Source organism: Salvelinus alpinus, chromosome 27 (assembly GCF_045679555.1).
Source record: "Salvelinus alpinus chromosome 27, SLU_Salpinus.1, whole genome shotgun sequence".
In the NCBI taxonomy this organism is placed as follows: domain Eukaryota; kingdom Metazoa; phylum Chordata; class Actinopteri; order Salmoniformes; family Salmonidae; genus Salvelinus; species Salvelinus alpinus.
Genome location: NC_092112.1, coordinates 29,531,990 through 29,559,678, shown reverse-complemented (window position 1 = coordinate 29,559,678; position 27,689 = coordinate 29,531,990). Strand labels below are relative to the sequence as shown.

The 27,689-nt window shown below is 45.8% G+C and overlaps 1 protein-coding gene across 3 annotated transcripts in view; it reads right to left on the bottom strand.

The window, feature by feature from the left end:
* LOC139556326 (androgen-induced gene 1 protein-like) overlaps positions 1-27,689 on the bottom strand; it is a 114,190-nt gene that overhangs the window by 65,596 nt on the left and 20,905 nt on the right. For 2 of the 3 annotated variants that reach the window (XM_071370165.1, XM_071370163.1), the window contains one exon: positions 6,358-6,473. In XM_071370165.1, the coding sequence (XP_071226266.1) occupies positions 6,358-6,473 (116 nt within the window). Of the gene's footprint in view, positions 1-5,917; positions 5,949-6,357; positions 6,474-27,689 lie in introns of all 3 variants that reach the window. The other variant, XR_011671107.1, reaches the window with a different exon arrangement.

The window sequence follows — 27,689 nt, the reverse complement described above, 5'->3', positions numbered from 1 at the left end:
GCTCTACTTTCCGGCTACCCGGATAAAGCACTAAATAAACTTCAGTTAGTGCTAAATACGGCTGCTAGAATCCTGACTAGAACCAAAAAATGTGATCATATTACTCCAGTGCTAGCCTCCCTACACTGGCTTCCTGTTAAGGCAAGGGCTGATTTCAAGGTTTTACTGTTAACCTACAAAGCGTTACATGGGCTTGCTCCTACCTATCTTTCTGAGTTGGTCCTGCTGTACATACCTACACTACGGTCACAAGACGCAGGCCTCCTAATTGTCCTTAGAATTTCTAAGCAAACAGCTGGAGGCAGGGCTTTCTGCTATAGATCTCCATTTTTATGGAATGGTCTGCCTACCCATGTGAGAGACGCAGACTCTGTCTCAACCTTTAAGTCTTTATTGAAGACTCATCTCTTCAGTAGGTCCTATGATTGAGTGTAGTCTGGCCCAGGAGTGTGAAGGTGAACGGAAAGGCTCTGGAGCAACGAACCGCCCTTGCTGTCTCTGCCTGGCCGGTTCCCCTCTCTCCACTGGGATTCTCTGCCTCTAACCCTATTACAGGGGCTGAGTCACTGGCGCTCTTTCATGCCGTCCCTAGGAGGGGTGCGTCACTTGAGTGGGTTGAGTCACTGACGTGATTTTCCTGTCTGGGTTGGCGCCTCCCCTTGGGTTGTGCCGTGGCGGAGATCTTTGTGGGCTATACTCGGTCTTGTCTCAGGATGGTAAGTTGGTGGTTGAAGATATCCCTCTAGTGGTGTGGGGGCTGTGCCTTGGCAAAGTGGGTGGGGTTATATCCTTCCTGTTTGGCCCTGTCCGGGGGTATCATCGGATGGGGCCACAGTGTCTCCTGACCCCTCCTGTCTCAGCCTCCAGTATTTATGCTTCATTAGTTTATGTGTCGGGGGGCTAGGGTCAGTTTGTTATATCTGGAGTACTTGTCCTGTCTTATCCGGTGTCCTGTGTGAATTTAAGTATGCTCTCTCTAATTCTCTCTTTCTTTCTCTCTCTCGGAGGACCTGAGCCCTGGGACCATGCCTCAGGACGACCTGACATGATGACTCCTTGCTGTCCCCAGTCCACCTGGCCGTGCTGCTGCTCCAGTCTCAAAGTTTTTCCTAGCCACCGTGCTTCTACACCTGCATTGCTTGCTGTTTGGGGTTTTAGGCTGGGTTTCTGTACAGCACTGAGATATCAGCTGATGTACGAAGGGCTATATAAATCAATTTGATTTGATTTGATTCAGAGAGAGAGAGATACACTGCCAGGGCAGGTCTCAAGGAGCAAGACACTGCCAGGGGAGATCTCAGGGAGAGAGAGTGCATACAGTACTGGACAAGGGCACATTAGTGAGAGGCGACAGAGTCCAGTGCGTCAGCTGGCCCACTCACAGCCTCCCCTTAGCCCACTGATTCCAAAGCAATCACTCAAGGTGAAACTGGACTGGCCCTTACCCTGGCCCGAGGCTGCTGCACAATACAGCTGATCCCACTAATATGAAGTGATTGCACATACTTGAGTCCACAGACGGAAGCTGTTGGGCGTTAGTAAGGCGGTGAATTATGTAAATGCTCCAATTAGCTGAATTCAATAATTGGGCAATTAGTTGAATGGCACTTTTAGGTATTCAAGTTGCACATGTGGGGGTAAACAAGGTGGTTTGTCTAACAGTTACATTAGTTGTTACATCCGTTGACCTCTACCCTCTTATTACGTACCGTATAATTCCTTCCTAACCAAGAGGGATTTTAGACTATGACTCTATGGATTCAGGGGAAATCCCTACATGCGATGTTCATTTTAGTAACATAGCATTTCATCAGTTGACAATTTTTTGGTGTCTGACAGACTGTACAGATCAGACATGTCTGCCACTGAAGCTTTTATCGTCCTATTTTAGGCTTGATATCTTTCTCTCTCTCTGTTTATTCCCCTCCCCCTCTCTCTCTGTAACTCCCTGGCTGGGAATCCCCATTTAAGGCAGCCAGTGGAGGCTGCTGAGGGGAGGACGGCTCATAATAATGTCTGGAACGGAGCAAATGGAATGGCATCAAACACATGGAAACCATGTTGGATGTATTTGATACCATTCCATTAATTTCGCTCCAGCCATTACCACGAGTCCTTCCTCCCCAATGAAGGTGCCACCAGCCTCCTGTGAAGACTGCCTATGGATTTACCCAACTACAGCATAGGGAAACGAGACAGATTCTCTAACCCTGTGAGATGTATGGGGATATAATCATCTTAATTTTAGCCAGGGATTAAAATGAAGAGAGGTGTTTGTTGCCTGAGGCTCCTACACGTCAGGTGGGTCTGGCAAACCCCCTTCTCCTTGCTGTCGGCCCTGGTTAGCTACGGCTGCAGTAGAGGGCTCCCTCGGCTCCAAGCCTCTCCTCTCTGTTAGCATTAAATCTGCCGTGCTCAGGACTAGGGTCTGGTTCTCTGGTTCTGTAACATGTGTTGTCACAAGGTAGGCCTCTCTGCCAGACCAGAGACAGATCCCCCTCTCGCTCTTTCTCTCTTTCTTGACTGATAGAGGAGGTTTAGAGGCTGTTTTTTCTGCAGCAGACACTGTGTGTTATCATGCTCGGAGAAGGTCATCCATCATAAGTGCGTGGAGGGACAGAGCCATGAGGAACGTGGGAATTGAGCTAGCTGCCAGACCTCCGGGCCTGGAGAAGCAGTGGGGAGAGGCGGGGCGGCTGGACATCCCTGTCTTCTCATGAGCCACACAGATCAGTCACATTCATCATCAAGACACACAGTATACAGTATTTATACTGTGATGATTTCTCTGTTCTGTACAGTATGTTCTTATGTGTCTTATGCCTGTTTTCAAGGGTCTGTTTTAATGGACCCAAGTGGAAATGGACAATAACATTTTAGGCCTTTTCACACTGCATTGTTCTGAGCCACCGGCTATCTTAGCCCTGGGCTAGTTTAGCCTGTGTTCACACAAGCATTTGTTAAACCTGGGCTAAGCTTTAGCCCTGTGGTAAGGAATACACTTGTATTCCAAAGCACTGCACTGTAACAAATTGTTGTACATTTAGAGCAAACCTTTTAGTTAGCTACTGTAACTCTATATTAGAGTACAGTACTGTAAAGAGCAATGCATTATGAGGGCTCAATGGCATTCTGCTACACTGCTGTAGAATTACAACAATTTTACAGTAACATTTTACAGGCGTGCCTTGTAAGAGGCTATATTTGTTGCACCCTATTAGTGTGAATGCTGTAGCCCACAGAATGCAGTACCATACCATATTTTTGTATATTCATCCTGTAAATCTACAGTAATTTACTGGTGAGTGTGCTGTCAGTAAATTACTGTAATTCAGTACCACCCCACAGAATACAGTACCATACTGTAATTTTTGAGCTGCAAAGAAACATTTGTGGGTGCATGGTATTGTTGTGGCTCATTAACCAATTTTGAGGTGTGCCTTGTAAGAGGCTATAATTGTTGCACCCCTTAGTGAGAGTGCTGTACCAATTTAAGTGATATGGGGTAGTAGTTCCCTAACAATTAAATGTATAGGGGACAGATTATGGGATGGATCAGAGTAGCTGCAAGTCTTGAACCTTTAATGGTTGGATATTAAGCCATGTCCTTTTTGATATGTTTTGCAATGCAATCACAGCCAGTTTGGGAGCTTTTGTTTAGGCCTCTAGAAGTACAAGTGATATAAAACACCACATATTCATAAATAGGCTGTAATATACAAATACCTAGCAGCCAACCTGCTTGTACTAATCCCATGTAATTATAGTAAAGTACTGTAAAATATCAACATGATTACAGTAGCATTTACTTTCTTACAGTATAGTAGCCTACTTTTACAGTATTGTACTGTCATTACTCTGCATTTTCCAGTAACTTACTGTAACGGTCGTCTGTTGAAGGATCGGGCCAAAGCGAAGCGTGGTAAGTGTTCATGCTTTTTATTACAACTGAACACTAAATAACAAAAATAACAAAGAGAATGAACGAAAACCGAAACAGTCCTGTCAGGTGCAGAAACACAAAACAGAAAATAACTACCCACAAAACACAGATGGGAAAAGGCTACCTAAGTATGGTTCTCAATCAGAGACAACGATAGACAGCTGCCTCTGATTGAGAACCACACCCGGCGAAACACAAAGAAATAGAAAACATAGAAAAATGAACATAGAATGCCCACCCAAATCACACCCTGACCAAACCAAAATAGAGACATAAAAAGCTCTCTACGGTCAGGGCGTGACACTTACAGGAAGCTGGTGGGAAGTTACTGTGAATTTTACAGTAATGTAGCCAGAGATAGGCAAAGATACATTCAAAGGTAACTTGTAACAAATACAGGATATGTGGAAGACCAATGTATCCTTAACTACAACACATTCCCACAAATGATTACAGGAACATGTTAGTTGCTATGACTGTGATGTGCTTTTTTTTAATCAACCTTAGATGAATGCACTGACTGTAAGTCGCTTTCGACAAGAGCGTCTGCTAAATGACCAAAATGTAAATGTTTTGCAAAGCACACTGCTGGTTATTATTCTACTGAGCTCCGCCCTCAAACTATTTGTATTTTAATCAAATGTGGCCTTGTTTGGGGGCAAAGGTGCTTAGAATAATATCCAGCGTGGTTTGCAAGTGTCCATTTTCACGTTTACATTTTGATCATTTAGCAGACACTCTTATCCAGAGCGTCTTACAGCCAGCGTATTAAACTAAGTTAAACAAGAATATACCATAGTCATAGCAAGTAAAAAGATGATGTTACCGTTACAGAGAATGTTGTAGTTATGTGGGCTACTTGCAAGTATATATTTGTATTAGAAAATACGTGTATTCTAATTAAACCGTTACAAAATAGGTCACATGAATTGTAGTTCAGGCCAGTGAAATACAAATAAAAAAATTGGAATTGCACATTTTGAAATACATACAGTATATCAAATACATGTAACAGAAATACTGCCCGTCGTTAGCACAAGCTACCTGCACTGTAAATCTGCAAGATTTTACTAACCACTGTGCTTCCACTGTAAAATCTAGAAACACAGCATGTCGCTGTAGTCAGGTGTTCCAGTAATATGCTTTAAATTTGTGTAAAGTAAAGGTCTTGTAAATCTACAGTAATGTACTGGCGTATGTGCTGTAAGTAAATTTACAGTAACCTTCTGGCTACAGTGCTGCCAGTATTTTACAGTAAAAATGACAGATGGACAAACACAATATTATAAGCAATTAGACATTCATTAACACATTATTTCATCTTGCTTCTAGCTAGCCCAGCATTGATTTCAAACAGTGATGGTTTGTATAAAACTTGCTGTTTGCCTGTCTGACCTCAGAAACAATGTTTCACTTTTGAAATTCGATCTCGCACCTGTACAGAGAGTGCTATGGCGAATGAGACATCAACTTTTCTGATCCAGGCGAAATCATGCAACAATACTATTATTATGGATATATCCAATTATATGTAAATAGAAAATCTATGGAAACAGACAAATGGAGCGTTTGCTGCCCTTCCAGCTGTTGAGTTTTTAGCTTTGGTTGACCTTTAGTTGAAATGAGAAGATGGTAGCCAGCCTGCTGTACAGCTGTAACGGCTGTCTTCGGGTGACAGAGAGGAGGACCAAACTGCAGCGTGATGCTAATCCATATTTTAATAGGCTACTTAAACAACGAACAAAAACAACAAACTGACAGAAAGAACCGAAGATGCTACAGTCCCGAACTAGTCAACACAGACCAGATGAACACACGAACAGGAACAATCACCCACAGAACACACTACAAAAACAGGCTACCTAAATATGGTTCCCAATCAGAGACAATGACTAACACCTGCCTCTGATTGAGAACCATATCAGGCCAAACAAGAAACCCCACATAGAAACAGACAACATAGATAATACCCACCCAGCTCACGTCCTGACCAACTAAATAAAGACTAAACAAAGGAAATAAGGTCAGAAACATGACAACAGCAACCAATGTTTTGTTTTTTGTCCTCAGGAAGGATTAAATAGTATGAATTGACTTATCAAAATAACGTGCAGAACGATTACAGGCATCACAAGCATATGTCAATTAAGTGACATTTCAGCTTTTGTGATTGAACAGTAAGCATTCACACTGGCTATTTTGGCACCGTGTTTGATCTGGGTCTAAATCTGAAAAGTCAGTACTAACCCTGCTCCGGAGCAGGGTTGATGCTAGCCCACTTTAGAATGTGCAAGTGTGAACACTCGCTTAAATCTCCCTTAGCCCAGGGCTAGCCTTCTATGGTCTCTTATCAATTAGCAACACAAACCGAGGAAGAGTTCAGCCTGCCATTGTTGGAGGAAAGGGGCTCTTACCATATAACGTATCCCACGGCAAAGCTGCACACAGCTATCAGTCCACAAGGCCTGCTGGGATACTGGTGGTGCGTGGTCCTCATCTCAATGGTGATGAAGGGGAGGACGGTTGTGTGCTGGAGCAGAGAACACAGAGAGAACACTCGTTAGCCACTCACAGATAGCTAGTTGGTATTAGCGACATGGTACATGTCTCACCTCCGGCTCAGTGACAACGATTGAGACATGATACATTAGTAACACACAATATGGCTTTACAGCAGAGAGAGAGAGAGAGAGAGAGAGAGAGAGAGAGAGAGAGATGTTATGATGAGGTACTCAGGCAGACAGCCTATAGATAGGTTCATGTAAACAGTGGGAGTCTAGAAGCTCTGTCAGTCTGGGACATTGAGCACAGGGTCATAAGAGAGTAATGACATTGTTTTTTTATCGAGCCGTGTGTGGGAGACGTTAAACAGATGACGTGTGATGCTGCTGCGTAGAGACGAGTGCTCTGCTCTCCAGAGTGAGTGTCTCATGATTCAAATCCCCACCGCTCTCCTCTTATGTTGTCTGTCTGATGGACCTCGCTGACATTTTACTGTTGTGACTTTCAATAATTCAGTAATCTGCTTGCTTTGGCTCAGGATGTGGGGCCAATGTGCTCAAAGGATCAGATATTGTTTGGAGTCTGCCGCTAAGGATGCTCCAGCGTGGTACAGATGTGTTTGCAGAGGGGCGGGCAGAGAGACAACATTAACTATTAATATCCTTTAATATTTCGTGGTGTGTGTGTGCTGCTATTTTTTACCATGTTTTTTCACCTAGCTGAACCAGCAGACCGCTGGGGCCCGGTAGAGCCCACCTTGTCGCCCCTACCGCACACACTAAGTGATGCTCCCTGACGATCAACTCCCTCTCTTTAATCAATGTGCTCATGACTCATCTTCTGTTCTTATAGACCACCTGCGCTCTGTCAGGAATAGAACCATTACGTAACGTGTGTGTCTAAGTGTCCGTGCACAGCTGATTAGAAATAGAGGAAGTGGAAAGTTTGAGAATACATTGAAACAGGCAGCAGCCATGGAAACAGGCTATTTTGTACAGTGCAGCATACTACAGTTAACCTTGCTTCTAGCTGTTTCTGATTCAGACGATTGATTTAGCATTGTCACACCAAATAAGTTGTTATCAAGCAGAAACAGAGTGAAAACCAGGCTGTCATTGACAAAGACACAGGCTGGGTGGCCGTGGAGGAAATGCTGTATGTGACTAATTGCAAATGGGAGTGTCATGCCCTGACCTTAGAGAGCCTTTTTATGTCTCTATTTGGCAGGGTGTGATTTGGGGTGGGCATTCTATGTTTTTGTTTTCTATGTTTTGACCGGGTATGGTTCTCAATCAGGGACAGCTGTCTATCGTTGTCTCTGACTGGGAACCATACTTAGGTAGCCCTTTTTCCCTCCTTTCGAAGTGGGTAGTTGTCTATGTGTAGTGGCCTGCGAGCACTACGTAGCTTTACGTTTGTTTGTTATTTTCTTGTTTTGTTGGCGACATTAAATAAACTAAAATGGACGCTTACCACGCTGCGCCTTAGTCTTCTTACGACGGCCGTGACAGGGAGCTAATGCCAATATCTCTCAAGGTGCTCTAGCCATTGCTGGGGGACGTGGAGGGTCACAGTTGAGAGACCTCTCTCATGTGCTAATTGAAATCGAAATCAGCTCCCTGAACATACACTTCCACTGAGTGGGCAAGAAGTGGCCTGGGTTCATAATACAGTATTTATGTGTGGTTCATCCAACATTTTTTGGTAGTTTTCTGTTCATTCAAAAGTGTGAATGGTAGTGGATACTAGGCCCATGTAACCATGTGGTAAGAATGCCATTAACTGTGCTTCGGTCATTGGTATGTGGGCCTATAAGCTAGGACTTTAAAACAAAGCTTACAGTGCTCCAATGGTTCATAACCAGTTAAAAGCTTGATGGAGGACACTGGCCTTTCCATGTATGCATTACTTACACCAGTCACCAGATGGCAGCCTTCTTACATTCAGACCAACAGAAGAGTCTCCTCCCATACCAGTCTAGCCTCAGTTGACCCAATGTTCTGTACACTGCATTATAACAATGTCTATCAATGAGCCATGTTCCAGTCTAATCTGTTCTTAAATACCTGCCATGTTGGCATTACACGGCCCTGCCCAGAAACGGTGGTTTACCCTCAACTCTTCATTAATGTGCCAGTAAGTGCTATTCAATGTTATTTATTACACCTCTTACTGGCCTCTCACCACACTACAACAGAACATAACTTATTCTACCATGTCCTGGTCACACAAATGAAGCTCCCTAAACACTACTGAATTGCGCTCTTGACACACACACACACAACGGGTAGGGTGTAGACTGAGGCTAACCCAGTCACAGTGAGTATCCTCATGCTACAATGCTGTACAGTGTGTTCCTTACGACCTCATTCAAAATGATGAGTAGCTCCTCACAGCTGGCCTCTCTTTCTCTCTTTCATTCACACACACACACACACACACACACACACACACACACACACACACACACACACACACACACACACACACACACACACACACACACACACACACACACACACACACACACACACACACACACACACACACACACACACACACACACACACGCACTCCCCTCCTATCTTTGACCTCTATGCGCATCCACAGATCTCATCCACAGGTCTCATCCACAGATCTCATCCACAGATCTCATCCACAGATCTCATCCACATGTCTCATCCACAGATCTCTACCCACTGAGGCACAGATCTACACTCTTCTCCCACACGCATACACACATAGTCACACACACATACACTTACACTCATCACCATGCAAACACCCACTCACAACATACGCTGCTGCTATAGTGATAATTATTACCATTGGTATATATCCTGCTACTAGTCACTTTTACCCCTGTGTACATGTACAGACCTACCTCAATCCCTCCAGTACCCCTGCACATTGGAATCTGGAACTGACCTTCTCCTGTTTTGTATTTGATTTTATTCTCTCATATTTCTCATGTTTTCTTTCTTCTACATCATTACTTTTCTTCTGCATTGTTGGGAAAGAGCTCCAAGTAAGCGTTTCACTGTGGTGTTTTACACCTGCTGCATCCTGTGCATGTGAAAATAAAGACACTATAGAGGATTGATCGTGACATGTGGGGGAGATAGACACATCCATACATCTCCTGTGCTATAGCCTGAGAGTGAACCTTGACGCGCGGCAGTTCCACGCAGCTGCTGGAAGTGCAAATGAGGTAAGAAGTACCTCATCTCCACATAGACATTACATACTCCCTTTCAGGAGAGAGAGGAGCTCTTCCACCGCTCTGCTCTCCTGGATTTGTAAATGTTCCAAGGGAGAGCGTGCTGTGCTGTGCATGGTTTGTGTCAGAGTCAAAGTCTCGCTCGCTTATCTATCTGTCTTTCCCTCTCACTTGCTTTTGAGCTATCTCAATCTCCTTTTTCTCTAATATAAATGCGTAGGCACGGAGACATGGACACTTTTCCAGACAGAGTTCATCTAAACGCTGAGGCAAGAATAACCTCTAGATTTACAGTATGGCTTTACATGAGCAGTAATGGCCATCATCGAAGGGCCAAGCAGGATTAAGCGGAGTAGTGCAGAAAGGGTAGAGAGAGTTTAGTTAGCACTGCTGAGAAGAGTTCTCCCACAACAGACCCAGGCCAGTGAAGGAAGGTGGTTTTAACACAGGCTCCAAGAACAACCCTCCCTGCCAATATCACTCACACTTAATCTATTTTGACTTGCCATATAAAACCATGTCCATGATGCGCTTTGGTCTCATGCGTCCTGACAATGCTTATTAATTCATGCAATGGAGAGGTCTATGATTTCCATTGAACATGTTGCTTGGCAGATGCCCTAGTCCACAGTGAAGATACCCTGGAAGCTACTTAGGCTCTCCATTTCCCCACAGAGCAATTAGGGTGAAATTTATCACACAAGGCTTTCACAGCTGTAGCCTGGTTGGGATTTGAACCCGACACCCTGTGGTCAAGAGTGTGAAGCCTCAGCTACTAGTACTTCTATTGTCATTATTGTCTGCTACTGCTATCTAAGTCCTGGGGACATATTTTGAGGACCTCTGAGTGTATGCTATGCAAAGTATGGTAATTACCATAGCCACCACACACAATGGACAACCAGAGAACAAATAAATAGACAACAAGAGAGAGCGTCACTTCTGAAGCCACAAAGACTCCTGCCTTTCCATTGCTGTCACGACTGACTCCGTTACATTAGACTATCCATATACAAATGAACTGGTTCAGACAGGAAATGCCACATATTCAAAAAAGATTACAATGCATGCAATGCATTAGTCTTGGCATTGAGCTCTGCTCCTTTGGGGTAGCACACGGATAATAACAATTACAGGCAGTGAGCAAAGAACGCTGTGCAAATCCCTGTGACCGAAACAAAAGCAGTGCGCAAACAGGTGGAGTCCGGGGTGGGAAAGCAGGAAACAGACGTGGCGGGTAAAGCAGGTTACAACAATAGCATGCCATCAGCAACACCAGCGCTCAGCTTGTGCACTGCAGCCATCAGAGAATGTGTGTGCAGAACTTGATTGACTAAATAGACAGCCATGTTAAGGTAGAGTGAGGAATCTGATTGGTGCAATATCAGCTGATGCGCTTGATTTCTGTGCTTGTGGCAATAACTCGAAGTGACAATGAGAATGTAAGTATGTACAAACACTGGGGACACGGTGTCTTTTCTTACCCCCCTATGGTGAGTGAACGTTCAGTAGGTTAGCTGACATTGGGAGGTGAGAGCGACCCTCCCCTCCACCTCTTCTGTCACGTATAGATAGAGCATGAATTATTGACTGGGCTCTCAGTTCCCTTTCTAATCAGTGACAAGATGCCTGACATGCTTAAGTCACTTATTTCACCCTGTGTACTTAGTGTCATGCGCTCTCCCCCTTCTCCCCTCCCTCCCTGCCAGGCCAGCCTGTGTGTGTGCTGCTGTTAGGGCATTGTGTGATTGTGGACACCAGAGTTATTTTGCTGCAGTGGGCGGGATGGGATGCCTGTTGGCCTAGTCAAGGGCTCCCAGAGGGTATTGGGTGACAGAAATAGCGCTCCCTCCCAAGGTCGGGTGTAGAGTTCCCCCCCCCCACACACACACTGCTCCCTCCCTCCAGCCGCACTCCACCACCTGCCCACCCTCCGCCAACCCACGCAACACACTCTCAGCAGCTCCCAGTCAACAGAGGGCTCACATGACCCCGTAGCCCCTCTTCCCCCGTCAGCAACGCAATCTCTAGAAAATACCTCCAGGGGTATGCTCATTCTCATTATGCCGCAAACACCAGGATTTCAAATGAATCTCCGTCATGTTTTATTTTAGCCCTGTTTTAGCCCCCCCCCCCCACGAATCTAATGTCTCTGTCTCTCTCACTCTCTCTCTGACCACCAGATTGAGGAGCTCTCAGAGACCTATGGTCTGGATGCCAGTACTGTCTGTGGAAAATCCCCTCATACAAAAAAAGCGCAAGTCACTCAAGTGGTCCAGGGCTAAAACAGGATATGCCATGTCAAACACAAACACTGGGGAGAAAGAAAGAGAGAGGAAGAGAGGAGCAGGTCTCACTGCACTCTGAAAACGCCAAGGAGTGGATGATAAGTGAGAAAGCCAAGTGTCAAGACTTCACATTCGTATTATGCGTTGAGGAGCCAACGCGCGGCGTTGAATGCGCGGATGCATCACACCTCACCTGCTGCCATCCCACCAACAGAGTTGTGAACACATTCTCACAAATGGAAATGTACTGCTAAAGCAGAGTCACACTAAAGGACATTGTAATTCAACTAAATAAGAAATTGAGTGTCTCTAACTGATTTACTCATGCAGTAAGCTTTACATCGGCTTTGGGAACAATGGGCAAAAAAGCAAGCTGTGAAACGGCCATCATTCACTGAGTTGAGATGAGTAAATATTTTCCCAGTTGTCAAGGATGAGCTAGTGAGCCAGCTATGCACCCGTTTTAATGACAGGGTTTGGATGGGGGAACTTAACTTAGTAACTTTTCCAGGCTTAACGTGGCCGGCGACTCAATCATGATATTGTACACCATTGCGCCTCAAACTGCCCTGAAATATTAGCATCCAGAAAAATTGACCTGCAATTATTGATATTTTTTAAGTAATCCCCCAGCAGTCTGCAAACCAGAAGGAAATAGCAGTGCAGAGAACACTTTACACGGGAAAGGATTGTTTTTCTGGTGGAGAATCAATACCATTGAACACTCGTGTTCTCTCTCTCTTTCTCTGTCCTTCCCTCCCTGGGTTGTTGGAGAAGTTGGGTTGGTTCTCTCCGGCTAACTGAACCTGTCTCTCTCAGACACCGTGCACATCTGTTCTCCCGCTTCACACACAGCTGGCCCAAGCAGCAAGGTAGAATCAGATTATTTTCAGCGAAATCTCCCCTCAAAATGTTCCCCCGCGGTAAGCATCTGCACGGCAGACAGGGCTCTGAGAGCACTACATTAAAGTGTTTAACAATGAGTTGCCTCTCTGTTCTCACTTAAATAAGGTCAGTCAGGAGCTAGTCAGAGCCGTGGCTGTAAGAAAGTCCTTGGTTTCAGCTGAGTCTGCAGATGTCCACAGCCCTCATCATCTTGTAATCGCTCACTTTCTTGTCCGAAATTGAAAAAACATCAAACACACACTCAAATATCTATGATCTCCTCTGACACTGGAGGAAGTGTCTCTGATGAGGGCCCTGCAGTCGGGTTGACAGGGGGAGCAGCTCTGCGCCCCTACGAGCCTCTTCAGCTCATCACCACTGTGTGCGTGTCCATGACAGGACAGGCTGAGGCTCCAGAGGCAGTGGCCAGGCCAGAGGTGATGAGAGCTGGGGTAGAGAGGCCCTGGACACCTGTCAACCATGAACACCTGTCACCTCCCTGCCTCCCTAACATGCTGGCTGGGACAGTGCTGACACTCACAGGGCCTCTTCCAGAAATACACAGCAGAGCCAAACACAGCCCCCATGTTATGTTCTCTTGTATGATAGTGGACCTCCCTCATTAGAATGGCCCCTCTGTGATCACATTAAGGAATTACTTTTATACTTTCATATCAGCTAATTAGCTCCATTTGAATAAATGGAGGTCCCATAATGATGTATATTATTTCTCAGAGATTCAGATGGATTTGGAATAGTGGCATCACACTTGTGTCTGATGGGGCTACATTAAAAAGCTTGTCTGTGTGACTGACTACCATCCGGAGACATCTGCTGTGCGCATTTTCAGTTCACCTGCTATTTTTACAAGTCTGTTGGGATGCGCAACTCTTTTAGTGTAACTCTAGCAGACAGAGAACACTCTTAAAACCTCCTGACGCCCGGTGAATTTGGCCACCTCCTTGGTTTCGTGGCCAGGCTCATCTGCACTTCGAAACCCATTTCTGGAACCCTGAACCAAACAAATTTCAGCAGATGTGAAAACGTTTGAGCAATGGCCAACGTCTCTTAAACCAAATAAGCAAGTCAAAGTTTACGGGGAGAGGCTTACTGCTGAGTAGCTAATGATGCCAGGTCATTTTTTTTCTTCTGCTACATTCCCATCCCTCCCTTCTTTTCCCCTCCACAATATGTTTGAAATATAAAGAACAGTTCATGGCAACCCCACGAGGTCTCCGTGAAAAATGTTGCACCATGTTTTATACGCTCCTCGTAGTTTTATCGACCTTCCCAGCGTTTTCGAGAGAGGCATTGTTTTCCTCCAGCTTGAGAAGCTTCTCCTGATGTACATTTCAGGCGGGGTGGGTTCCTCTGTGGAGAGATGCACCTCTTGGCAGAATCTTGAAGGATATTGTCCGAGGTATGAGAAACAGTATGCAGAGGCTTCTGGTTTGATGAATTACAACAGAGAAGAGTTTAAGATGTCTTGTGTTATACAAATTAAACAAGCAACAATGTCTCCCTCTTTATCCACTGAAAAAGGACTGCATTTGACTTCGCCTCAACATCTAATTCGGTAAAGCATCAGAGTGAATTTATTTAACCAGGAAGGGCTCATTGAAATTTAAAATCTCTTTTTCAAGAGCGTCCTGGCCAAGATAGGCAGAACCAAGTCATTACACAATTACAGACTGTAACGGCTGTTTTCCTCCTCTTCTTCTGAAGAGGAGGTGTAGGGACCGGACCAAAACGCAGCGTGTTGTGAAGACATGATGAATTTATTTAAACAAGACGAACACGAAATACACTTGAGAAATTACAAAACAAAAAATGACGTAGACCGACCTGAACATGAGAACTTACATATAAACGAAGAACGCACGAACAGGAACAGACTAGACAAACGAAACAGTCCCGTGTGGTAACAAACACTGACACGGAAGACAATCACCCACAAAACCAAACGGTGTGAACAGCCTACCTTAATATGGTTCTCAATCAGTCAAACACCTGCCCCTAATTGAGAACCTTATCAGGCAACACATTGAACCCAACATAGAAACACATAACATAGACTACCCACCCAGCTCACGCCCTGACCATACTAAACACATACAAAAACAACGGAAAACAGGTCAGGAACGTGACAGAACCCCCCCCCTCAAGGTGCGAACTCCGGGCGCACCACCTAACAATATAGGGGAGGGTCTGGGTGGGCATCTGTCCGCGGTGGCGGCTCCGGCGCAGGACGAGGACACCACTCCACCATTGTCTTTGTCCCCCTCCTTAGCGTCCTTTGAGTGGCGATCCTCGCCCCCGACCCTGGTCTAGGAACCTTAACACAGGTCCCACCTAGATAGAGGAGATAACTCAGGACAGAGAGGTAGCTCAGGACAGAGAGGTAGCTCAGGACAGAAGGGCAGCTCCGGACTGAAGAGCAGCTCCGGACAGAGAGGCAGCTCTGGACTGAATGGTCGCTCCGGACTAGTGGCAGCTCCGGAACTAGTGGCAGCTCATGACTGGAGGGCAGCTCATGACTGGAGGGCAGCTCATGACTGGAGGGCAGCTCATGACTGGAGGGCAGCTCATGACTGGCTGACGGCTCTGGCTGCTCATGGCTGGCTGACGGCTCTGGCTGCTCATGGCTGGCTGACGGCTCTGGCTGCTCATGGCTGGCGGAAGGCTCTGGCTGCTCATGGCTGGCGGAAGGCTCTGGCTGCTCATGGCTGGCGGAAGGCTCTGGCTGCTCATGGCTGGCGGAAGGCTCTGGCTGCTCCTGTCTGGCGGAAGGCTCTAGCGGCTCCTGTCTGGCGGAAGGCTCTAGCGGCTCCTGTCTGGCGGAAGGCTCTAGCGGCTCCTGTCTGGCGGACGGCTCTAGCGGCTCCTGTCTGGCGGAAGGCTCTAGCGGCTCCTGTCTGGCGGAAGGCTCTAGCGGCTCCTGTCTGGCGGAAGGCTCTAGCGGCTCCTGTCTGGCGGAAGGCTCTAGCGGCTCCTGTCTGGCGGACGGCTCTAGCGGCTCCTGTCTGGCGGACGGCTCTAGCGGCTCCTGTCTGGCGGACGGCTCTAGCGGTTCCTGTCTGGCGGACGGCTCTAGCGGCTCCTGACTGACGGACGGCTCTAGCGGCTCCTGACTGACGGACGGCTCTGAAGGCTCAGGACAGACGGGCGGCTTTGAAGGCTCAGGACAGACGGGCGGCTTTGAAGGCTCAGGACAGACGGGCGGCTTTGAAGGCTCAGGACAGACGGGCAGCGCAGGCGGCGCTTGGCAGACGGACAGCTCAGACGGCGTTGGGCAGACGGGCAGTTCAGGCGCCGCTGGGCAGACGGCAGACTCTGGCTGGCTGAGGTGTACTGTAGGCCTGGTGCGTGGTGCCGGAACTGGAGGTACCGGGCTAAGGACACGCACCTTAAGGCTAGTGCGGGGAGCAACAACAGGACGCACAGGACTCTGGAGACGCACAGGAGGCTTGGTGCGTGGTGCCGGAACTGGTGGTACCGGGCTGAAGACACGCACCATAGGGCTAGTGCGTGGAGGAGGAACAGGGCTCTGGAGACGCACAGGAAGCCTGGTGCGTGGTGTAAGCACTGGTGGTACTGGGCTGGGGCGGGGAGGTGGCGCCGGATATACCGGACCATGCAGGCGTACTGGCTCCCTTGAGCACTGAGCCTGCCCAACCTTACCTGGTTGTATGCTCCCCGTAGCCTGACCAGTGCGGGGAGGTGGAATAACCCGCACTGGGCTGTGTAGGCGAACCGGGGACACCATGCGTAAGGCTGGTGCCATGTATGCCGGCCCGAGGAGACGCACTGGAGACAGACGCGTTGAGCCGGCTTCATGGCACCTGGCTCAATACTCAATCTAGCCCTGCCAGTGCAGGGAGGTGGAATAACCCGCACCGGGCTATGCACACGTACAGGAGACACCGTGCGCTCTACCGCATAACACGGTGTCTGCCCGTACTCTCGCTCTCCACGGTAAGATCGGGAAGTTGGCGCAGGTCTCCTACCTGACTTCGCCACACTACCCTTTAGCCCCCCCCCCCCCCAAAAGAACAGGCTTCCTACCGCGTCGTCGTGCTGCCTCCATTCGCCGGTATCCCTCCTCACACTGCGCCAAAGACTCCCAGGCGGGCTCCGGCTTTCTCCCTGGGTCGATCGCCCACCTGTCGATCTTCTCCCACGTAGTGTAGTCCAGATTTTGCTCCTGTTTCCGTGCTGCCTCCTCATACCGCCGCCTCTCGGCTTTAGCTGCCTCCAGCTCTTCACGAGGGCGGCGATATTCTCCAGGTTGTGCCCATGGACCTTTACCGTCCAGTATTTCCTCCCATGTCCAGGAATCCTGCGATCGCTGCTGCTGCTTTCTCCCACGCCGCTTGGTCCTTGGTTGGTGGGTGATTCTGTAACGGCTGTTTTCCTCCTCTTCTTCTGAAGAGGAGGTGTAGGGACCGGACCAAAACGCAGCGTGTTGTGAAGACATGATGAATTTATTTAAACAAGACGAACACGAAATACACTTGAGAAATTACAAAACAAAAAACGACGTAGACCGACCTGAACATGAGAACTTACATATAAACGAAGAACGCACGAACAGGAACAGACTAGACAAACGAAACAGTCCCGTGTGGTAACAAACACTGACACGGAAGACAATCACCCACAAAACCAAACGGTGTGAACAGCCTACCTTAATATGGTTCTCAATCAGAGGAAACGTCAAACACCTGCCCCTAATTGAGAACCATATCAGGCAACACATTGAACCCAACATAGAAACACATAACATAGACTACCCACCCAGCTCACGCCCTGACCATATTAAACACATAAAAAAACAACGGAAAACAGGTCAGGAACGTGACACAGACAGACAACATGAAAAACTACAAGTAATCTAGTAAAAACCATTGAATTCACAAGAGTATAACAAATCAAAAACAGCAAATTAAAAACAGGATAAAGTCCAGCGAACGAAGAGAATAAAAAGGTAGTAAACCCAAAATGGCTTTGTAAATAAAATTATACCAGTGACTGAGCCTACGAGTGACTACAGAAGGCCAGCCAACCCTGGTATACAAAGTGCAGTGGTGCGTAAGGGTTTTGCAGTTTAAAATAAATCTCAAAGTGCCATGGTAAAGAGTGTCAATTGATCTCAAACACTGAGCGGAAGCATTCATATATAAAATATCCCCATAGTCTAGTAAAGGTATAAATGAAGCTGATACTAGCCTCCTTCTGGCTTCAAAAGAAAAACAGGCCTTATTCCTAAAATAAAATCCCAATTTCAGCTTAAATTTTTTTGTAAGTTGTTGAATATGCAATTTAAAAGAGAGGCCGTCATCAATTAAAATTCCAAGATATTTATATGAGGTTACAACCTCAATCTCCTTGCCCTGACAGGTAGTAATAGGTGAAAGGTTCAGAGGTCTATTTCTTGCATTAGAAAACACCATTAGTTTAGTTTTGTCAGTATTGAGGATAAGCTTCAATTGACACAAGGTATGTTGAACAGTATAAAAAGCAGTTTGCAAGTTCTGGAAAGCTTTTGTAAGAGACGAGGCACAACAGTAAATAACAGTATCATCAGCATAAAAATGAAGTTGTGCATTTTGGACATTTTTGTCTAAATCATTTATATAAATAGTGAATAAGAGAGGACCAAGTACAGAGCCTTGGGGAACACCATTAAGGACAGACAATTTAACAGACATAAGCCCATCAAATTGAGTGCACTGAGTTCTATCAGACAGATAGTTAGCAAACCATGCAACTGCATGCTCCGAAAGACCTACACTCGACAATCTCTGCCTTAGTATAGCATGATCAACTGTATCAGGAAGGAAAGCTATTCTGTGACACTAGAGGATCAGCAGAGCCGTTTGGTTCTCCCACTGGGGATTGAGTTTCTGTGTAATGTCTCCCATTAGGAAGGAAAGAGGAGGATGATTGCACTCTATGGGAGCAGAACACTGGGTTCTACTGGCATTGTTAATGTGATTATCATGTTATGACAGGCCGTGGATGAATACTCCTGGCACCACTGTTAGGGCTGGCAGGGCTGCTCCGGGCTACATGGGCACGCTGGTTAGTGATGATGTGCCTAACTCTTCATGCCAGCTGGGACCATGACCTTTGACCTAACCCTGAGGACAGGACAGGCCAGTTAGCAGAGGCCAGCACTGGGATGGAGGGAAATGGGAAAGGGGGATACCTAGTCAGTTGTACAACTGAATGCCTTCAACTGAAATGTGTCTTCCGCATTTAACCCAACCCCTCTGAATCAGAGAGGAGTGGGGGGCTGCCTTAATCGTCATCCACGTTTTTGGCGCCCGGGGAACAGTGGGTTAACTGCCTTGCTCAGGGGGAGAATGACAGATTTTTACCTTGTCAGCTTGGGGATTCTCCTTTCGGTTACTGGCCCAATGCTCTAATCGAAAGAAAGTTCAAGGGGGTTGTGGGGTTATAGATCACAGGCCCCTCAATACATAGATGGCACCTCTGGCCTTGTGTTGTCATCACTATAGCCTCGAGCCAATCACAATAAGTTGTTTAGACCAGCTGTCCTTACTGGGCATTAGTCAAAATTAAACTGACCCACTCTGTTCTCTGGAAGAACACAGGGGAGCTGAGTCATATAAGAACGTCTGCCTGCCTTTCCCTTATTCTTCACTTGTCTTCTCCTCCCTCTGCCATCTCAGCCCCAACTGAGCAGGTCTTACATAAGACTAAGGTACAGTATGTCCTTAGTAAAATATTGGACACCTGCCAGTAATAACAGCCAGATCACATCTGTCACTTTGCAGCTTTTCTAAATGGCTGCAGGTAGTTAGCGTGTAAAAGATAACACTTACATGACTATGTGACGGCAGGCCGAGAAAACATCAACAAGCAGTGGAAGATGAAGCAAGCTGAGGTCAGTGGGGTAGGTTGTTCCCATGGAGTGGACCAGTGACAGACATGCTCAGTCAGGTTATAACCAGTGTTATGCACTCTCAAGTCCCTGGTGTCTACTGAAGCACAATGATTGCACCCAGCTACCTTTAATACCTCCACCGGGACTAGGAGACTGCTATCCAGAGAGATAAATTGCTGTGCTGCCATCTCGGTCACACCTAACACTATATATAAGAAATCCCCCCAAAATAGTTACATATCTGCATTATGACATTACATAGGGAATTCCGTGGGACTACCCTGAGTGATAGGTGTAGCCATCAGATAATGTGGGGAACACTAGGCCCTATAACAGGTCGAAATTATGTCAAGGTACAAATGTAGGAGGACCCACAGCTGCCTTTGATGCCTGCAATAAAACGGTATCATGTCAGCCAATAAATGTTCCTTCATGTAACCATGTACCAGGTAGCTACTTGGGCAATGCCCACCAGGGGGCAATCTTATTACAGCCACCTATATCTTCCTAGACTGTACCTGTGATGTTTTATCAGTCCAAGACATAGGAAGCAGCACATAGTTTAGAACCTGGGTCTTGCCTTTAACAGGATGATTTAAGTGGGAGCTGCAGTGCTGTAACAATGGCGGAGTCTGGTTGACAGTGGGCTACACCTAGCCATGTCTTTCTCATTATGGATGGGGTGTTTGTCTCATCTGTGTTTTGCATTCTTGAGACGGCGCCAAAAACATCTCTGGATCCAAATGTACAGTATGCAATGTGAAGTGCATAAGAGTTCTGAAAACAGTCGACTTACACAAACACATCTGTTTCTTATAGTACAAGTGTCTTATCCTTGGTCTGGGTAATACCATTGGTTGAACTTACACTGTGTGTTAACTCCAAAGATGTAGCTCCTCAGATGTTGGTAAACCAAACATGTCATTATCAAGAATGTGGACACCATTAGAGTGCATTGGAAGCCGCAATCATCCCAGCAGTATATTGGATGGGACGTTGATCGATTGCGGCCATACTGACAGAAACCTCTACTTTCACAAGAGTTACAGTAGGGACTGTAAAGACTGTTACTTTAAATGGCCATCTCCACCGTCCCACAGTCTAAACAAACCCCAAAGTCACAGCAGGAGCTTACAGTTACACACAATCTTCTCCTCTGCAAAGGGCCCATTCCACATTTGTCTGTGGGCACTGCTATTTTCCATTCTTAATGACTGCCCACAAATCCAGCACAAGGAATTGGACTGAAACGCCACAAACAGTTCAGAGACAGTTTAGGAGGCAGTCTGCAGAGTTTACAGACTCTTCAGTCCTGTCACTCTCTGTAAGACACTGTACTAACTTCAAAACTAAGAGATGGAGTCAGGGAGAAAATATAGCATTATACTGTATATAGAGATACACATCTGGGAAAAGAGTATCACAATATGAGTCATAATACCCATAAAACCTAGCGTTCGAAGAAGGAAATGGTTCCAATCATTTTTCCACCACAAATCTTTCCCATAGGGGATTTTAGAATAATGGCTATGATTCGTGTAGGCTTACCCTGGCGTGACGTTTTGATAACCGTGTAAATCTCTCTAGGACTGTCATGGATTCCCCCGGTACTGCTGCTCATTCCATGCCCCAGTTCCGGAGGTCTACCTCACCGGCCAGGCGTCACTGAACTCTCTCATTACACACACCTGGTTCCAATTCCTCTGATTAGTAATTGTATATATGTGCCCTCTGTTCACCATTGTCCTGGTCGTTTATTGTTCCCATGTCCGTTGGTCTTGTGAGTACCTGTGCTTTGTTGTTTCGGCTTTCGTGCTGCGTGTATTGTGCACTTGTTATTACGGGTCTCGTCCTGTGTATTGTTATTACGGGTCTCGTCCCGTGTATTGTTGTGCGCTTGTTATTACGGGTCTCGTCCCGTGTATTGTTATTACGGGTCTCGTCCCGTGTATTGTTATTACGGGTCTCGTCCCGTGTATTGTTGTGCACTTGTTATTACGGGCCTCGTCCCGTGTATTGTTATTACGGGTCTCGTCCCGTGTATTGTTGTGCACTTGTTATTACGGGTCTCGTCCCGTGTATTGTTATTACGGGTCTCGTCCCGTGTATTGTTATTACGGGTCTCGTCCCGTGTATTGTTGTGCACTTGTTATTACGGGCCTCGTCCCGTGTATTGTTATTACGGGTCTCGTCCCGTGTATTGTTGTGCACTTGTTATTACGGGTCTCGTCCCGTGTATTGTTATTACGGGTCTCGTCCCGTGTATTGTTATTACGGGTCTCGTCCCGTGTATTGTTGTGCACTTGTTATTACGGGCCTCGTCCTGTGTATTGTTATTACGGGTCTCGTCCCGTGTATTGTTGTGCACTTGTTATTACGGGTCTCGTCCCATGTATTGTTGTGCACTTGTTATTATGGGTCTCGTCCCGTGTATTGTTATTACGTGTCTCGTCTCGTGTATTTATTAGAGGTTTAACCTCGCTCTTTGTTTGGGTCACATCCCTGTGTTTTTGTATACGTGGTTGTTTTGGGCTTCGCCCCCGTGCCTTTTCATGGCATGTTGTATATTTTGGGTGGAGTATAAAACCTCCTATTACGAATTCCTGCACCTGTCTCCAATCATTTATACAACGTGACAAGGACATGGTGCCTTTTATCAATATATTTGCCTGTATTTACCCCCAAAAAATGCAATGCTAATTAGCTGCTAATGTGGCTATCATAAAGAACTACAAATGCCATGATGGTCTGAACGAGACTGTCGAGTCGAGGCAAAAGTAAGAATCTCTGGATTAACTATCTAATATTAGCTACATTTAGTAATGAATAAATTGGCTACATTACTTTCAATATACAATTTTGTGAACTGTCTTGTGCAAGTTTTAAATTGACACAAAACCTGTTAGCAAAGGTGTCAGCTAGAGACACTGCATTTGAGGCTGCATTTATTGTAGCTGGGGATTTTAACAAAGCAAATTTGAGAACAAGTCTACCTAAATTCTTACAGCATATTGATTGAGCTACGTGCATGCGCAATACCCTCGACCACTGCTACTCTAACTTCCACGATGCATACAAAGCCCTCCACCACCCTCCCTTCGGAAAATCCGACCACGACGCCATCTTACTCCTTCCGTCTTAAAGGCACAAACTCAAACAGGATGTACCAGTGATGAGAACCATTCAACGCTGGTCCGACTAATCGGAAGCCACGCTTCAAGATTGTTTTAATCCGGTGGACTGAAATATGTTCCGGTCAGCCTCAGAGAACAACATCGACCTATACGCTGACTTGGTGAATGTGTTTATAAAGAAGTGCATTGGAGATGTTGTACCCACTGTGACTATTAAAACCTACCCTAACCAGAAACTGTGGATGGATGGCGGCATTCACGCATTTAGCGCGATCCACCGCATTTAACCATGGAAAGAGGTCTGGGAACATGTCTGAATTTAAACAGTGTAGCTATTCCCTCTGCAAGGCAATCAAACAAGCAAAATTCCAGTACAGGGACAAGGTGGAGTCCCAATTAAACAGACACGATACATATGTGGCAGGGTCTACAAGAAATCCCGGACTACAAAAGAAAAACCAGCCACGTCTGCACCCCCCCCTCTCCTTCTCCGTGGCTGACGTGAGTAAAACATTTAAACATGTTAACCTTTGCAAGGCTGCTGGCCCAGACGGCATGCCTAGCCGTGTTCTCAAAGCATGCGCAGACCAGCTGGCTGGTGTGTTTACGGACATATTCAATCAATCCCTATCCCAATCCCTATCCCAATCCCTATCCCTATCCCAGTCTGTTGTCCCCACATGCTTCAAGATGGCTACCATTGTTCCTGTACCCAAGAAGGCAAAGACAACTAAACTAAATGACTACCGCCCCGTAGCACTCACTTCTGTCATCATGAAGTGCATTGAGAGACTATTCAAGAATCATATCACCTCCACCTTACCGGCCACCCTAGACCCACTTCCGTTTGCATACCGCCCCAACAGGTCCACAGACAATGCAATTGCCATCACACTGCACACTGCCCTATCCCATCTGGACAAAAGGAATACCTATGTAAGAATGCTGTTCATTGACTACAGCTCAGCATTCAACACCATAGTACCCTCCAAGCTCATCATCAAGTTGGAGGCCCTGGGTCTCAACCCCGCCCTGTGCAATTGGGTCCTAGACTTTGATGGGCCGCCCCCAGGTGTTGAAGGTAGGAAACACCATCTCCACTTCACTGACCCTTAACACTGGGGCCCCACAAGGGTGCGTGCTCAGCCCCCTCCTGTACTTCCTGTTCACCCACGACTGCGTGGCCATGCACGCTTCCAACTCAATGATCAAGTTTGCGGACGACACAACAGTATTGGGCTTGATTACCAACAATGACGAGAGCCTACAGGGAGGAGATGAGGGCATTCAGAGTGTGGTGTCAGGAAAACAACCTCTCACTCAACATAAAAAAAACAAAGGAGATGATCATGGACTTCAGGAAACAGCAGAGGGAGCATCCCCCTATCCACATCGAAGGGACAGCAGTGGAGAAAGTGGAAAGTTTTAAGTTCCTCGGGGGACACATCACAGACAAACTGAAATGGTCTACTCACACTGACAGTGTGGTGAAGAAATCTTCAGGAGGCTGAAGAAATGTGGCTTGTCACCCAAAACCCTGACAAACTTTTACAGATGCACAATCGAGAGCATTCTGTCGGGCTGTATCACAGCCTGGTATGGCAACTGCACCGCCCTCAACCGCAAGGCTCTCCAGAGAGTGGTGCGGTCTGCACAACGTATCACCGGGGGCAAACTACCTGCCCTCCATGACACCTACAGTACCCGATGTCACAGGAAAGCCAAAAAGATCATCAAGGACATCAACCACCCGAGCCACTGCCTGTTCACACCGCTACCATTCAGAAGGCAAGGTCAGTACAGGTGATTCAAAGCTGGGACCGAGATACTGAAAAACAGCTTCTATCTCAAGGCCATCAGACTGCTTAACAGCAATCACTAACTCAGAGAGGCTGCTGCCTACATTGAGACCCAATCACTGGTCACTTTAATAAATAGATTACTAGTCACTTTATACAATGCACTCTAAATAATGCTACTTTAATCATGTTTACATTTCTTACATTACTCATATCACATGTACAGTTGAAGTCGGAAGTTTACATACACTTAGGTTGGAGTCATGAAAACTTGTTTTTCAACCACTCCACAAATTTATTGTTAACAAACTATAGTTTTGGCAGTCGGTTAGGACATCTACTTTGTGCATGACAGAAGTATTTTTCCCAATAATTGTTTACAGACAGATTATTTCACTTATAATTCACTGTATCACAATTCCAGTGGGTCAGAAGTTTACATACACTAAGTTGACTGTGCCTGACAGCTTGGAAAATTCCAGAAAATCATGTCATGGCTTTAGATGCTTCTGATGGGCTAATTGACAAAATCTGAGTCAATTGGAGCTGTACCTGTGGATGTATTTCAAGGTCTACCTTCAAACCTAGTGCCTCTTTTTGACATCATAGGAAAATCAAAATAAATCAGCCAAGACCTCAGAAAAACATTGTAGACCTCCACAAGTCTGCTTCATCCTTGGGAGCAATTTCCAAACGCTTGAAGGTACCACGTTCATCTGTACAAACAATAGTACGCAAGTATAAACATCATAGGACCACGCAGCCGTCATACCACTCAGGAAGGAGACACGTTTTGTCTCTTAGAGATTAACATACTTTGGTGCGAAAAGTGCAAATCAATCCCAGAACAACAGCAAAGGACCTTGTGAAGATGCTGGAGGAAACCGGGAAAAAAGTATTGATCTTTATCCACAGTAAAACGAGTCTTATATCGACATAACCTGATAGGCCGTGCAGCAAGGAAGAAGCCAGTGCTCCAAAACCATCATAAAAAAGCCAGACTACGGTTTGCAACTGCACATGGGGACAAAGATCGTACTTTTTGGATAAATGTTCTCTGGTCTGATGAAACAAAAATAGAACTGTTTGGCCATAATGACCATTGTTATGTTTGGAGGGAAAAGGGGGAGGCTTGCAAGCCGAAGAACACCATCCCAACCGTGAAGCACGGGGGTGGCAGCATTTGGGGTTGCTTTGCTGCAGGAGGGCCTGGTGCACCTCACAAAATAGATGACATCATGAGAAAGGAAAATTACGTGGATATATTGAAGCAACATCTCAAGACATCAGTCAGGAAGTTAAAGCTTGATCGCAAATGGGTCTTCCAAATGGATAATGACCCCAAGCATACTTCCAAAGTTGTGGCAAAATGGCTTAAGGACAACAAAGTCAAGGTATTGGATTGGCCATCACAAAGCCCTGACCTCATTCATATAGAAAATGTGTGAGCAGAACTGAAAAAGCGTGTGCGAGCAAGGAGGCCTACAAACCTGACTCAGTTACACCAGCTCTATCAGGAGGAATGGGCCAAAATTCTCCCAACTTATTGTGGGAAGCTTGTGGAAGGCTACCCGAAATGTTTGACCCAAGTTAAACAATTTAAAGGCAATGCTACTAAATACTAATTTAGTGTACGTAAACTTCTGACCCACTGGGAATGTGATGAAAGAAATAAAAGCTAAAATAAATAATTCTCTCTACTATTATTCTGACATTTCACAACCTTAAAATAAAGTGGTGATCCTAACTGACTTAAAACAGGAAATCTTTACTAGGATAAAATGTCAGGAATTGTGAAAAACTGAGTTCAAATGTATTTGGCTAAGGTGTATGTAAACTTCCGACTTCATCTGGATATACTGTATTTTATACCATCTATTGCACCTTCACCATTGCTCATCCATATACTTACATGTACATATTCTCATTCACCCCTTTAGATATTGTCACGCCCTGACCATAGTAAGCTGTTTTTTCTCTGTGTTGGTTGGGGAGTGATAGTGACTTGGGTGCGTCATCTAGGTGAATTTGTATGTCTATGGTGGCCTGATATGGTTCCCAATCAGAGGCAGCTGTTTATTGTTGTCTCTGATTGGGGATCATATTTAGGTAGCCATTTCCCCATGGTTATTTGTGGGATCTTGTCTACATTTAATTACCTGGGTGCACAACAGTAGCGTCACGGTTAGAGTTTGTGCTTGTTTGTTTTGCTGAGTTTTGGTTTATTAAAAGTATGTGGAACTCTACTCACGCTGCGCCTTGGTCTCCTTCTAACGATGGACGTGACAGATATGTGTGTATTAGGTAGTTGTTGGGGAATTGTTAGATTACTTGTTAGATATTACTATTAGATATTATTGTTAGATATTACTGCACTGTCGGAACAAGCATTTCGCTACACTTGCATTAACATCTGCTAACCATGTGTGTGTGACAAATAAAATCTGATTTAATTTTGAGATGACGTGCTGGAGCTTGCAGGGATTTGTAGTCTTGCATTATGTCTACTTTGATGCTAATTAGCATTTTTGGGTTCTGAGAGTAAATAGAGCTGTATATATTGATAAGAGTCACCTTGTCCCAGAGATATTTACATAGTTATCAAAATGTCACGCCAGTGTAAGCCTACACGAAACACAGCCCTTATTTGAAGTGTTTTTAAAATCGCCTGTGGGAAAAATTAATGGTGGAGAAACAATTGGAACCATTTCCCTGTTTGACCGCTAAGTTTAATGGGTATTATGACACCTCCACTGTGGGGCTCCATGAGGAGGTGATATTGTTACAACCATTATTGGTACAACCATCTGTGATGAAAACTTAATAATAATCCAAATACATTTCCACTTAGGTAAATAAATACACATGACAAAGGAACATAGAGAGGGAACACACCAAAGTAAAAGAGAAGGGACATGAATAGTTGATGTGGGGGAATAAGAGGGCTGCTCTTGTGGAAAGGGTGCTGTGGTGTATCACATTGTCCCCTGGCTTTACACTTGGCA